Below are 16,489 nucleotides of genomic sequence, written 5' to 3'. Positions count from 1 at the left end.
TATATAATACACCTGTGTACAGGACCCTCAGATATCAGATATATAATACACCTGTGTACAGGACCCTGAGATATCAGATATATAATACACCTGTGTACAGGACCCTGAGATATCAGATATATAATACACCTGTGTACAGGATCCTGAGATATCAGATATATAATACACCCGTGTACAGGATCCTGAGATATCAGATATATAATACACCTGTGTACAGGACCCTGAGATATCAGATATATAATACACCTGTGTACAGGATCCTGAGATATCAGATATATAATACACCTGTGTACAGGATCCTGAGATATCAGATATATAATACACCTGTGTACAGGATCCTGAGATATCAGATATATAATACACCCGTGTACAGGATCCTGAGATATATAATACACCCGTGTACAGGATCCTGAGATATCAGATATATAATACACCTGTGTACAGGATCCTGAGATATCAGATATATAATACACCTGTGTACAGGATCCTGAGATATCAGATATATAATACACCTGTGCACAGGATCCTGAGATATCAGATATATAATACACCTGTGTACAGGATCCTGAGATATCAGATATATAATACACCTGTGTACAGGATCCTGAGATATCAGATATATAATACACCTGTGTACAGGATCCTGAGATATCAGATATATAATACACCTGTGTACACGATCCTGAGATATCAGATATATAATACACCTGTGTACAGGACCCTGAGATATCAGATATATAATACACCTGTGTACAGGATCCTGAGATATCAGATATATAATACACCTGTGTACAGGATCCTGAGATATCAGATATATAATACACCTGTGTACACGATCCTGAGATATCAGATATATAATACACCTGTGTACAGGATCCTGAGATATCAGATATATAATACACCCGTGTACAGGATCCTGAGATATCAGATATATAATACACCCGTATACAGGACCCTGAGATATCAGATATATAATACACCCGTATACAGGATCCTGAGATATCAGATATATAATACACCTGTGTACACGATCCTGAGATATCAGATATATAATACACCCGTATACAGGACCCTGAGATATCAGATATATAATACACCCGTGTACAGGATCCTGAGATATCAGATATATAATACACCTGTGTACAGGACCCTGAGATATCAGATATATAATACACCCGTGTACAGGATCCTGAGATATCAGATATATAATACACCTGTGTACAGGACCCAGATATCAGATATATAATACACCCGTGTACAGGATCCTGAGATATCAGATATATAATACACCTGTGTACACGATCCTGAGATATATAATACACCTGTGTACAGGATCCTGAGATATCAGATATATAATACACCTGTGTACAGGATCCTGAGATATCAGATATATAATACACCTGTGTACAGGACCCTGAGATATCAGATATATAATACACCTGTGTACAGGACCCTCAGATATCAGATATATAATACACCTGTGTACAGGACCCTGAGATATCAGATATATAATACACCTGTGTACAGGACCCTGAGATATCAGATATATAATACACCTGTGTACAGGATCCTGAGATATCAGATATATAATACACCCGTGTACAGGATCCTGAGATATCAGATATATAATACACCTGTGTACAGGACCCTGAGATATCAGATATATAATACACCTGTGTACAGGATCCTGAGATATCAGATATATAATACACCTGTGTACAGGATCCTGAGATATCAGATATATAATACACCTGTGTACAGGATCCTGAGATATCAGATATATAATACACCCGTGTACAGGATCCTGAGATATATAATACACCCGTGTACAGGATCCTGAGATATCAGATATATAATACACCTGTGTACAGGATCCTGAGATATCAGATATATAATACACCTGTGTACAGGATCCTGAGATATCAGATATATAATACACCTGTGCACAGGATCCTGAGATATCAGATATATAATACACCTGTGTACAGGATCCTGAGATATCAGATATATAATACACCTGTGTACAGGATCCTGAGATATCAGATATATAATACACCTGTGTACAGGATCCTGAGATATCAGATATATAATACACCTGTGTACACGATCCTGAGATATCAGATATATAATACACCTGTGTACAGGATCCTGAGATATATAATACACCTGTGTACACGATCCTGAGATATCAGATATATAATACACCTGTGTACACGATCCTGAGATATCAGATATATAATACACCTGTGTACAGGACCCTGAGATATCAGATATATAATACACCTGTGTACAGGATCCTGAGATATCAGATATATAATACACCTGTGTACAGGACCCTGAGATATCAGATATATAATACACCTGTGTACAGGATACTGAGATATCAGATATATAATACACCTGTGTACAGGATCCTGAGATATCAGATATATAATACACCTGTGTACAGGATCCTGAGATATCAGATATATAATACACCCGTGTACAGGATCCTGAGATATCAGATATATAATACACCTGTGTACAGGATACTGAGATATCAGATATATAATACACCTGTGTACAGGACCCTGAGATATCAGATATATAATACACCTGTGTACAGGATCCTGAGATATCAGATATATAATACACCTGTGTACACGATCCTGAGATATCAGATATATAATACACCCGTGTACAGGACCCTGAGATATCAGATATATAATACACCTGTGTACAGGATCCTGAGATATCAGATATATAATACACCTGTGTACAGGATCCTGAGATATCAGATATATAATACACCCGTGTACAGGACCCTGAGATATCAGATATATAATACACCTGTGTACACGATCCTGAGATATCAGATATATAATACACCCGTGTACACGGCCCTGAGATATCAGATATATAATACACCCGTGTACAGGATCCTGAGATATCAGATATATAATACACCTGTGTACAGGACCCTGAGATATCAGATATATAATACACCTGTGTACAGGACCCTGAGATATCAGATATATAATACACCTGTGTACAGGATCCTGAGATATCAGATATATAATACACCCGTATACAGAATCCTGAGATATCAGATATATAATACACCTGTGTACAGGACCCTGAGATATCAGATATATAATACACCTGTGTACAGGACCCTGAGATATCAGATATATAATACACCTGTGTACAGGACCCTGAGATATCAGATATATAATACACCTGTGTACACGACCCTGAGATATCAGATATATAATACACCTGTGTACAGGACCCTGAGATATCAGATATATAATACACCTGTGTACAGGATACTGAGATATCAGATATATAATACACCTGTGTACAGGATCCTGAGATATCAGATATATAATACACCTGTGTACAGGACCCTGAGATATCAGATATATAATACACCTGTGTACAGGACCCTGAGATATCAGATATATAATACACCCGTGTACAGGATCCTGAGATATCAGATATATAATACACCCGTGTACAGGATCCTGAGATATCAGATATATAATACACCTGTGTACAGGACCCTGAGATATCAGATATATAATACACCTGTGTACAGGACCCTGAGATATCAGATATATAATACACCCGTGTACAGGATCCTGAGATATCAGATATATAATACACCTGTGTACAGGATCCTGAGATATCAGATATATAATACACCCGTGTACACGATCCTGAGATATCAGATATATAATACACCCGTGTACAGGATCCTGAGATATCAGATATATAATACACCTGTGTACAGGACCCTGAGATATCAGATATATAATACACCTGTGTACAGGATCCTGAGATATCAGATATATAATACACCTGTGTACAGGACCCTGAGATATCAGATATATAATACACCTGTGTACAGGACCCTCAGATATCAGATATATAATACACCTGTGTACAGGACCCTGAGATATCAGATATATAATACACCTGTGTACACGATCCTGAGATATCAGATATATAATACACCTGTGTACAGGATCCTGAGATATCAGATATATAATACACCCGTGTACAGGATCCTGAGATATCAGATATATAATACACCTGTGTACACGATCCTGAGATATCAGATATATAATACACCTGTGTACAGGATCCTGAGATATCAGATATATAATACACCTGTGTACAGGATCCTGAGAGATCAGATATATAATACACCTGTGTACAGGATCCTGAGATATCAGATATATAATACACCTGTGTACAGGACCCTGAGATATCAGATATATAATACACCTGTGTACAGGATCCTGAGATATCAGATATATAATACACCTGTGTACAGGATCCTGAGATATCAGATATATAATACACCTGTGTACAGGATCCTGAGATATCAGATATATAATACACCTGTGTACAGGATCCTGAGATATCAGATATATAATACACCTGTGTACAGGACCCTGAGATATATAATACACCTGTGTACAGGATCCTGAGATATCAGATATATAATACACCCGTGTACAGGACCCTGAGATATCAGATATATAATACACCTGTGTACAGGACCCTGAGATATCAGATATATAATACACCTGTGTACAGGATCCTGAGATATCAGATATATAATACACCCGTGTACAGGATCCTGAGATATCAGATATATAATACACCTGTGTACAGGATCCTGAGATATCAGATATATAATACACCTGTGTACAGGATCCTGAGATATCAGATATATAATACACCTGTGTACAGGATCCTGAGATATCAGATATATAATACACCCGTGTACAGGATCCTGAGATATATAATACACCCGTGTACAGGATCCTGAGATATCAGATATATAATACACCCGTGTACAGGATCCTGAGATATCAGATATATAATACACCTGTGTACAGGATCCTGAGATATCAGATATATAATACACCTGTGCACAGGATCCTGAGATATCAGATATATAATACACCTGTGTACAGGATCCTGAGATATCAGATATATAATACACCTGTGTACAGGATCCTGAGATATCAGATATATAATACACCTGTGTACACGATCCTGAGATATCAGATATATAATACACCTGTGTACAGGATCCTGAGATATATAATACACCTGTGTACACGATCCTGAGATATCAGATATATAATACACCTGTGTACAGGACACTGAGATATCAGATATATAATACACCTGTGTACAGGACCCTGAGATATCAGATATATAATACACCTGTGTACAGGATCCTGAGATATCAGATATATAATACACCTGTGTACAGGACCCTGAGATATCAGATATATAATACACCTGTGTACAGGATACTGAGATATCAGATATATAATACACCTGTGTACAGGATCCTGAGATATCAGATATATAATACACCTGTGTACAGGATCCTGAGATATCAGATATATAATACACCTGTGTACAGGATCCTGAGATATCAGATATATAATACACCCGTGTACAGGATCCTGAGATATCAGATATATAATACACCTGTGTACAGGATCCTGAGATATCAGATATATAATACACCTGTGTACAGGATCCTGTGATATGAGATATATAATACACCTGTGTACACGATCCTGAGATATCAGATATATAATACACCTGTGTACACGATCCTGAGATATCAGATATATAATACACCTGTGTACAGGATCCTGAGATATCAGATATATAATACACCCGTGTACAGGATCCTGAGATATCAGATATATAATACACCTGTGTACAGGATACTGAGATATCAGATATATAATACACCTGTGTACAGGACCCTGAGATATCAGATATATAATACACCTGTGTACAGGATCCTGAGATATCAGATATATAATACACCTGTGTACACGATCCTGAGATATCAGATATATAATACACCCGTGTACAGGATCCTGAGATATCAGATATATAATACACCCGTGTACAGGACACTGAGATATCAGATATATAATACACCTGTATACAGGATCCTGAGATATATAATACACCTGTGTACACGATCCTGAGATATCAGATATATAATACACCTGTGTACAGGACCCTGAGATATCAGATATATAATACACCTGTGTACAGGACCCTGAGATATCAGATATATAATACACCTGTGTACAGGATCCTGAGATATCAGATATATAATACACCTGTGTACAGGATCCTGAGATATCAGATATATAATACACCCGTGTACAGGATCCCGAGATATCAGATATATAATACACCTGTGTACAGGACCCTGAGAGATCAGATATATAATACACCCGTATACAGGATCCTGAGATATCAGATATATAATACACCCGTATACAGAATCCTGAGATATCAGATATATAATACACCTGTGTACAGGATCCTGAGATATCAGATATATAATACACCTGTGTACAGGATCCTGAGATATCAGATATATAATACACCTGTGTACAGGATCCTGAGATATCAGATATATAATACACCTGTGTACAGGACCCTGAGATATCAGATATATAATACACCTGTGTACAGGATCCTGAGATATCAGATATATAATACACCTGTGTACAGGACCCTGAGATATCAGATATATAATACACCTGTGTACACGATCCTGAGATATCAGATATATAATACACCTGTGTACACGATCCTGAGATATCAGATATATAATACACCTGTGTACAGGACCCTGAGATATCAGATATATATATATATATATATCTACTGTATAATATAACGGATGTCTGGAGAGCGGTGATGTCACTGCTGTATAATATAATTGATATCTGGAGAGCGGTGATGTCACTGCTGTATAATATAACTGATATCTGGAGAGCGGTGATGTCACTGCTGTATAATATAATTGATATCTGGGGAGCGGTGATGTCACTGCTGTATAATATAACTGATATCTGGAGAGCGGTGATGTCACTGCTGTATAATATAATTGATATCTGGAGAGCGGTGATGTCACTGATGTATAATATAACTTATATCTGGAGAGCGGTGATGTCACTGCAGTATAATATAACTGATATCTGGAGAGCGGTGAGGTCACTGCTGTATAATATAACGGATATCTGGAGGGCAGTGATGTCACTGCTGTATAATATAACTGATATCTGGAGAGTGGTGATGTCACTGCTGTATAATATAACTGATATCTGGAGAGCAGTGATGTCACTGCTGTATAATATAACTGTTATCTGGAGAGCGGTGATGTCACTGCTGTATAATATAACTGATATCTGGAGAGCGGTGATGTCACTGCAGTATAATATATATCTGGTGAGCGGTGATGTCACTGCTGTATAATATAATATATCTGGAGAGCGGTGATGTCACTGCTGTATAATATATCTTACATCTGGAGAGAGGTGATGTCACTGCTGTATAATATAACTTATATCTGGAGAGCGGTGATGTCACTGCTGTATAATATAACATATCTGGAGAGTGGTGATGTCACTGCGGTATAATATAACTGATATCTGGGGAGCGGTGATGTCACTGCTGTATAATATAACTGATATCTGGAGGGCGGTGATGTCACTGCTGTGTAATATAACTGATATCTGGAGAGCGGTGATGTCACTGCTGTATAATATAACCGATATCTGGAGGGCGGTGAGGTCACTGCTGTATAATATAACCGATATCTGGAGGGCGGTGAGGTCACTGCTGTATAATATAACTGATATCTGGAGAGCGGTGATGTCACTGCTGTATAATATAACTGATATCTGGAGGGCGGTGATGTCACTGCTCTATAATATAACTGATATCTGGAGAGCGGTGATGTCACTGCTGTATAATATAACTGATATCTGGAGAGCGGTGATGTCACTGCTGTATAATATAACTGATATCTGGAGAGCGGTGATGTCACTGCTGTATAATATATCTTATATCTGGAGAGCGGTGATGTCACTGCTGTATAATATAACTGATATCTGGAGAGCGGTGATGTCACTGCTGTATAATATAATATATCTGGAGAGCGGTGATGTCACTGCTGTATAATATAATATATCTGGAGAGCGGTGATGTCACTGTTGTATAATATAACTGATATCTGGAGAGCGGTGATGTCACTGCTGTATAATATAACTGATATCTGGAGAGCGGTGATGTCACTGCTGTATAATATAACTTATATCTGGAGAGCGGTGATGTCACTGCTGTATAATATAACTGATATCTGGAGGGCGGTGATGTCACTGCTGTATAATATAACTGATATCTGGAGAGCGGTGATGTCACTACTGTATAATATAACTGATATCTGGAGAGCGGTGATGTCACTGCTGTATAATATAACTGATATCTGGAGAGCGGTGACGTCACTGCTGTATAATATAACTGATATCTGGAGAGCGGTGATGTTACTGCTGTATAATATAACTGATATCTGGAGAGCGGTGATGTCACTGCTGTATAATATAACTGATATCTGGAGAGCGGTGATGTCACTGCTGTATAATATAACTGATATCTGGAGAGCGGTGATGTCACTGCTGTATAATACATCTTATATCTGGAGAGCGGTGATGTCACTGCTGTATAATATAACTGATATCTGGAGGGCGGTGATGTCACTGCTGTATAATATAACTGATATCTGGAGAGCGGTGATGTCACTGCTGTATAATATAACGGATATCTGGAGAGCGGTGATGTCACTGCTGTATAATATAACTGATATCTGGAGAGCGGTGAGGTCACTGCTGTATAATATAACTGATATCTGGAGAGCGGTGATGTCACTGCTGTATAATATAATATATCTGGAGAGCGGTGATGTCACTGCTGTATAATATAATATATCTGGAGAGCGGTGATGTCACTGTTGTATAATATAACTGATATCTGGAGACCGGTGATGTCACTGCTGTATAATATAACTGATATCTGGAGGGCGGTGATGTCACTGCTGTATAATATAACTGATATCTGGAGAGCGGTGATGTCACTACTGTATAATATAACTGATATCTGGAGAGCGGTGATGTCACTGCTGTATAATATAACTGATATCTGGAGAGCGGTGACGTCACTGCTGTATAATATAACTGATATCTGGAGAGCGGTGATGTTACTGCTGTATAATATAACTGATATCTGGAGAGCGGTGATGTCACTGCTGTATAATATAACTGATATCTGGAGAGCGGTGATGTCACTGCTGTATAATACATCTTATATCTGGAGAGCGGTGATGTCACTGCTGTATAATATAACTGATATCTGGAGAGCGGTGATGTCACTGCTGTATAATATAACGGATATCTGGAGAGTGGTGAGGTCACTGCTGTATAATATAACTGATATCTGGAGGGCGGTGATGTCACTGCTGTATAATATAACTGATATCTGGAGAGTGGTGATGTCACTGCTGTATAATATAACATATCTGGAGAGCGGTGATGTCACTGCTGTATAATATAACTGATATCTGGAGAGCGGTGATGTCACTGCTGTATAATATAACTGATATCTGGAGAGCGGTGATGTCACTGCTGTATAATATAAGTGATATCTGGAGAGCGGTGATGTCACTGCTGTATAATATAACTGATATCTGGAGAGCGGTGATGTCACTGCTGTATAATATAACGGATATCTGGAGAGCGGTGATGTGACTGCTGTATAATATAATATATCTGGAGAGCGGTGATGTCACTGTTGTATAATATAACTGATATCTGGAGGGCGGTGATGTCACTGCTGTATAATATAACTGATATCTGGAGGGCGGTGATGTCACTGCTGTATAATATAACTGATATCTGGAGAGCGGTGATGTCACTGCTATATAATATATCTGATATCTGGAGAGTGGTGATGTCACTGCTGTATAATATAACTGATATCTGGAGAGCGGTGATGTCACTGCTGTATAATATAACTGATATCTGGAGGGCGGTGATGTCACTGCTGTATAATATAACTGATATCTGGAGAGCGGTGATGTCACTGCTGTATAATATAACTGATATCTGGAGGGCGGTGATGTCACTGCTGTATAATATAACTGATATCTGGAGAGCGGTGATGTCACTGCTGTATAATATAACTTATATCTGGAGAGCGGTGATGTCACTGCTGTATAATATAACTGATATCTGGAGAGCGGTGATGTTACTGCTGTATAATATATCTGGAGAGCGGTGATGTCACTGCTGTATAATATAACTGATATCTGGAGATCGTGATGTCACTGCTGTATAATATAACTGATATCTGGGGAGCGGTGATGTCACTGCTGTATAATATAACTGATATCTGGAGAGCGGTGATGTCACTGCTGTATAATATAACTGATATCTGGAGATCGTGATGTCACTGCTGTATAATATAACTGATATCTGGAGAGCGGTGATGTCACTGCTGTATAATATAACTGATATCTGGAGATCGTGATGTCACTGCTGTATAATATAACTGATATCTGGAGATCGTGATGTCACTGCTGTATAATATAATATATCTGGAGAGCGGTGATGTCACTGCTGTATAATATAACTGATATCTGGAGAGCGGTGATGTCACTGCTGTATAATATAACTGATATCTGGAGAGCGGTGATGTCACTGCTGTATAATATAACTGATATCTGGAGAGCGGTGATGTCACTGCTGTATAATATAACTGATATCTGGAGATCGGTGATGTCACTGCTGTATAATATATCTGATATCTGGAGAGTTGTGATGTCACTGCTGTATGATATAACTGATGTCTGGAGAGCGGTGATGTCACTGCTGTATAATATAACTGATATCTGGTGAGTGGCGATGTCACTACGCCCCCCAGTATCCTGTCTGTCTGAGGCTGCGGGCCCCCCAGTATCCAGTTTGTCTGAGGCCGCGGGCCCCTATTATCCAGTCTGGCGCCCCTCACTGGATCGTTATAAAGTGCTGTGTTCCTGTCGTGTGGCGTTTGCTCGCTCTGCGGTGACGAGTCTTTGCCGGGGGGAAGGTGACCACGCAACCACTACACAAATACGACTTTAATCATCAGCTTCCTTTGGTATATTCAAGGCAATTTGTAGAATAACATGAAAAAGAAATAGATTTACAAGTGAGGAATAGCACGGGGAGGGGGGGGGGGGGGGGGTGCCACACGGCGGTGGCGAGACTTTGGTATCAGTATATAAATGTCTATGCAATGGGGGAAGGGCAGCTATACATGTAATGATTATTCTGTATGTCCGGCTACCGCACCCAGTTCTGTCCTCCGGTCACCAAACATGGCACAGCAATGCCACTTCTAGCCTTTCTCCTCCATCATCACTGACCCCGAGGAAGGAGACATGTCACCCCAGGTGCTGACACCCTCCCCTCTCCAGAGACAGTGTCACCCCAGGTGCTGACACCCTCCCCTCTCCAGAGACCGTGTCACCCCAGGTGCTGACAACTCCCCTTCCTCCACAGAGACTGTCACCCCAAGTGCTGACACCCTCCCCTCTCCAGAGACCTTGTCACCCCAAGTGCTGACACCCTCCCCTCTCCAGAGACCGTATCACCCCAGGTGCTGACAACTCCCCTTCCTCCACAGAGACTGTCACCCCAGGTGCTAATCACTCCTGCTGGAGAGAACATGTCACCCCAGGTGCTAATCACTCCTGCTGGAGAGAACATGTCACCCCAGGTGCTAATCACCCCTGCTGGAGAGAACATGTCACCCCAGGTGCTAATCACTCCTGCTGGAGAGAACATGTCACCCCAGGTGCTAACACCCCCACTTCTTAGAGATCGTGTCACTCCAGGTGCTGCCTTCCTCTCCATCCCCAGAGACAGTGTCACCACAGGTGCTGTTACCCCCCTCCCCAGAGACAGTGTCACCCCCAGGTGCTGACACCCCCTTCGGATAAGGAGACTGTCACATTATCTGCAATCCTGAACACGGCTCTTCACAAATCCTTCCCCTGAGGATTATTTAGAGTAGTGTGCAGCCATCGGTCTATAATTACCTGTGCACACAGCACCTGCCGTTACTGATCCCACAAGCCATCCATAGGAGAGGAGCGGGGCGGGACACATAGGAGAGGAGCGGGGCGGGACACATAGGAGAGGAGCGGGGCGGGACACATAGGAGAGGAGCGGGGCGGGACACATAGGAGAGGAGCGGGGCGGGACACATAGGAGAGGAGCGGGGCGGGACACATAGGAGAGGAGCGGGGCGGGACACATAGGAGAGGAGCGGGGCGGGACACATAGGAGAGGAGCGGGGCGGGACACATAGGAGAGGAGCGGGGCGGGACACATAGGAGAGGAGCGGGGCGGGACACATAGGAGAGGAGCGGGGCGGGACACATAGGAGAGCGGGGCGGGACACATAGGAGAGGAGCGGGGCGGGACACATAGGAGAGGAGCGGGGCGGGACACATAGGAGAGGAGCGGGGCGGGACACATAGGAGAGGAGCGGGGCGGGACACATAGGAGAGGAGCGGGGCGGGACACATAGGAGAGGAGCGGGGCATATAGGAGCCACAGTCACCACCTCCAGCTGTGTGGGTGCATCTGTGGGGTAGGAGCCGCCCTGTCTATAGGTGGGGGGCTGATAAATTTTCAGCCTCCTCCTTCTTCTTAAGGCAAAATGTTTGGGGGGCTCAGAACAAGTGCATTACAAGTGCATATTCCATCAGGGGCTCCGTCTCTAGTGGGGGCATCAGGCCACGGTGCAAAAGCAGCAGCAGAAATAAATAGGCGCAGGGTCTGAAAGGAGGGCGTCATCATGCTCCGGTTCTGGGTCCAATCATTATTGCCATTTGATGGGCACTGGAGGCTTAGGGGCCCAGGTAGAAAACAGGAGGGGGAGGGGCAGAGGAGCCATTATAGGACAACCCTCCCCACAACAGGATGAACCATACCAATAAAAAAGAAGAAACGTCTGGGTAGAAAGGCACAGATGAGTGAGGAGACGGCACGCCACGGGCGATCACGTACAGAGAAGTCCTCGCCATGCCTGCCATGTTCCAGTCACAAGGTGGACGGGCGGCTGCGGGCAGCACTGACTCACGGCCGTGGTAATTGTGCAGTGACCCTACAAAATCCCTGATAGGAGGTAAGAAGTACGCGCCACGGCGGCAGAACAGGAAGAGGCCGTGGCGTGATGTGGGGAGGAGGATCGTCGTGGGGTGGGGGGGGTGATCGGCGGCTCAGACGTTGCCTGCACGTACAGGTGCGGTCACTGTCTCCGCTCCACGGGCTGCTGGAGACACAGCTCGCTGCCGGCAGAGATTATGGGTAAGTGATTGTCCATGTGGTAGCTGATGAGATGGCTCACACTCTCGAAGCGGTGGTCCTTGGTTCGGACCTGTCAAAGTTACACAAGCGTTAAACATGGCGTCAAAATATCGGCCTCCCCAAAATACAAGTCCAACACAAAGGGGTGCGGGCCTGGCAGCAGTAAGGGGCGCACATAGGGTGCTTACTCACCACTCCCTCAGGATCCACCAGCAGCAGGTGCTTGGGCTGTCCATTCTGAAGACCCGTCAGGACATACTGCCCTGGTGTGTTGGTGCTCTCCCTCACCAGGAAGTCTCCGTTGACCCTCAGCTGACGTTCGGCCTCTTTCCTGGTCATCTTTCCATGGTACCACGGCTCCCGTTTCAATTGTTCCTCCATACTGACAATAGACGGGCCGGATGGTATGGCCTCCTCAAATGGCTCTAGGTAAGACATGGCAGATACAGGGGCTTATAGAAGGGGAGGCACACCAATAATCCAGCCTGGTCACAGAGGACGGACCCTTAGGCAACAACTTCATACAAGACTCACTCATGTCAAAGATGTCTCTCTGGCCGTTGGTGGTGCCACGTACAGGCTGGCGAGACTTGTCCAGGTTCTGCACATTTACATAGGAAGGGTCATCAAATAGGTCAGGCCGATTCAAGGGCTTGGCACCGGGCGTCGGAAATCTTTCCTTACCTGGAGGAACAGGAAAGAAAGTCAATAATTCAGAACAGAAAGAAGGACAAGAGGAAGCCAGAACCTACAGAGCACAGGCGGCAGCACGCTCCTCATATTATAAGAGGCAGAGGTTCTGCTGTACCACCCTAGACCACCAGGGATCTCTCCAATAACCCCTTCACCACCTTAGACTACCAGGGAAGTCTTTACTAAACCCATTCACCTGCCTAGACCATTAAGGATGTCTTTAATAAACCGACCACCAGGGATGTCTCCAATAACCCCTTCACCACCCTATATCCCCAGGGAAGTCTTTACTAAACCCCTTCACCACCCTAGACCACCAGGGATGTCTCCAATAACCCCTTCACCACCCTATATCCCCAGGGAAGTCTTTACTAAACCCCTTCACCACCAGGGATGTCTACAGTAACCCATTCACCACCCTAGATCACCAGGAAAGTCCCTGTTAAATGGATTCTCTACCAGTTGATCACTGGGGTTTTTTTTTAGTTTTTTTTTTTAAGTTGGGCCGGTTTCAGTAACCATTCCTGTAACTCCTTCACCAGGGAGGTCTCTATGAACCACCAACTCGGACCACCAGAGAAAACCTGTCATGACCTACTGCCCTCACAAAACAATCAATCAGGTCAGGTGGCAGTCAATGTGGGAGGGGCTGGATGGCTGCAGGTCAGATGGTCAGTGTGGGAGGGGCTGGATGGCTGCAGGTCGGTGTGGGAGGGGCTGGATGGCTGCAGGTCAGGTGGTCAGTGTGGGAGGAGCTGGATGGCTGCAGGTCAGTGTAGGGGGCTGAATGGCTGCAGGTCAGGTGGTCAGTGTGTGAGGGGCTGGATGACTGCAGGTCAGATGGTCAGTGTGGGAGGAGCTGGATGGCTGCAGGTCGGTGTGGGAGGGGCTGGATGGCTGCAGGTCAGTGTGGGAGGAGCTGGATGGCTGCAGGTCAGTGTAGGAGGGGCTGAATGGCTGCAGGTCAGATGGTCAGTGTGGGAGGAGCTGGATGGCTGCAGGTTGGTGTGGGAGGGGCTGGATGGCTTCAGGTCAGTGTGGGAGGGGCTGGATGGCTGCAGGTCAGATGGTCAGTGTGGGAGGGGCTGGATGGCTGCAGGTTGGTGTGGGAGGGGCTGGACGGTGACAGGTCAGATGGTCAGTGTGGGAGGGACTGGATGGCTGCAGGTCAGCTGGTCAGTGTGGGAGGGGCTGGATGGCTGATGGTCAGTGTGGGAGGAGCTGGACGGCTGCAGGTCGGTGTGGGAGGGGCTGGATGGCTGCAGGTCGGATGGTCAGTGTGGGAGGGGCTGGATGGCTGCAGGTCGGTGTGGGAGGGACTGGATGGCTGCAGGTTGGTGTGGGAGGGGCTGGACAGTGACAGGTCAGGTGGTCTTTGTGGGAGGGGCTGGACAGGCAGTGAGAAGAGACTGACAGGTGGTAGTGATACCTTGCACGGTGGCCTGTGGCTGCAGTTTCCGTGAGTCTTGCTCGGCTCCAGATATCTGTCCCACCGGCTGTAGAAGGATAGCACAGTGAGACAGTTGAGGGGACAACAAGTATCTAGCCGCTCATGTCTTCCTGCACTCACCAGTGTTGCCCCCATGTGATTGGGACTCTGTCTCGGCACTGAGGGAGCAGTTCCATCCCGTAATCTCATGTCTACAACCCCACCGATTGGTGGCTCCTTCCCAGGGAAATCATTGTAGTATGCGTGGTCCGGGATCTCCTCTTCCTCTTCATCCCACGCTGAACCATCAAATCCAGCCATCCTAGAGGAAGGAGGAGAGCAGGTAATAGACCACCTCATCCAATCCTTAACCTGTGCCCCACCACCCAAGCCTGCCATCTCCTCCCAGACACCAGCCAGAGGTGAGGGCCACAAACCTGTCATGTGGAGTCACTAATTTGGGAGGATTCTTGAGGTATTGCTTGAATCGCAGTTCAAAGGCCTGTCCTATAGTGCTGATAACATCCTGAGCGAGACCCTCCGGACACTCCAGGATATGGCAAGCTGCAAGAGAACGTGCCCATCATGCCCTGTCCACACAACATAAAGAGGCCTGAAGAGCAACTCTAACCTCCTAAAGCCCAGCAGACAGAGCACACCACCCAGACCACCCATAAAACAGCTCAGAGACCACCCAACACACCGCCCAGACCACCCATAAAACAGCTCAGAGACCACCCAACACACCGCCCAGAAAACAGCTCAGAGACCACCCAACACACCGCCCATAAAACAGCTCAGAGACCACCCAACACATCTGCCGAGCACATCGCCCAGACCACCCATAAAATATCTGAGACCACCCAACACACCGCCCAGACCACCCATAAAACAGCTCAGAGACCACCCAACACACCGCCCAGACCACCCATAAAACAGCTCAGAGACCACCGAACACGTGCCGCCCAGACCACCCCACCTTCCTCCTGAGCCCTGTGCACACCTACCCCTATACCTTGAGGTGCCCCCTGTCTCTGTATGATGGAATTACCTCGCTGATTCACTGGATCTTTGGCAACATAAGCGACATATTCAGCCGTGTCCTGAAAGTCAAAAGAGAGAGACAGTC

At 44.5% G+C, this 16,489-nt stretch overlaps 1 protein-coding gene across 3 annotated transcripts in view; it reads right to left on the bottom strand.

Moving 5' to 3' along the window:
* Window positions 1-12,314: 12,314 nt before the first annotated feature.
* Window positions 12,315-16,489, bottom strand: part of SHC1 (SHC adaptor protein 1) — a 50,457-nt gene continuing 46,282 nt past the window's right edge. For all 3 annotated transcript variants that reach the window (XM_075849066.1, XM_075849065.1, XM_075849064.1), the window contains 7 exons: window positions 16,412-16,463; window positions 15,798-15,924; window positions 15,502-15,682; window positions 15,361-15,427; window positions 13,773-13,922; window positions 13,431-13,663; window positions 12,315-13,308 (listed from right to left, as the gene is read on the bottom strand). In XM_075849066.1, coding sequence (XP_075705181.1) covers window positions 13,180-13,308; window positions 13,431-13,663; window positions 13,773-13,922; window positions 15,361-15,427; window positions 15,502-15,682; window positions 15,798-15,924; window positions 16,412-16,463 — 939 coding nt within the window. In that variant the 3' untranslated portion in view covers window positions 12,315-13,179. The remainder of the gene's footprint in view (window positions 13,309-13,430; window positions 13,664-13,772; window positions 13,923-15,360; window positions 15,428-15,501; window positions 15,683-15,797; window positions 15,925-16,411; window positions 16,464-16,489) is intronic.

Source organism: Rhinoderma darwinii, unplaced genomic scaffold (assembly GCF_050947455.1).
Source record: "Rhinoderma darwinii isolate aRhiDar2 unplaced genomic scaffold, aRhiDar2.hap1 Scaffold_651, whole genome shotgun sequence".
Lineage (NCBI taxonomy): Eukaryota > Metazoa > Chordata > Amphibia > Anura > Rhinodermatidae > Rhinoderma > Rhinoderma darwinii.
This window is presented reverse-complemented; position numbering and strand designations above follow the sequence as displayed.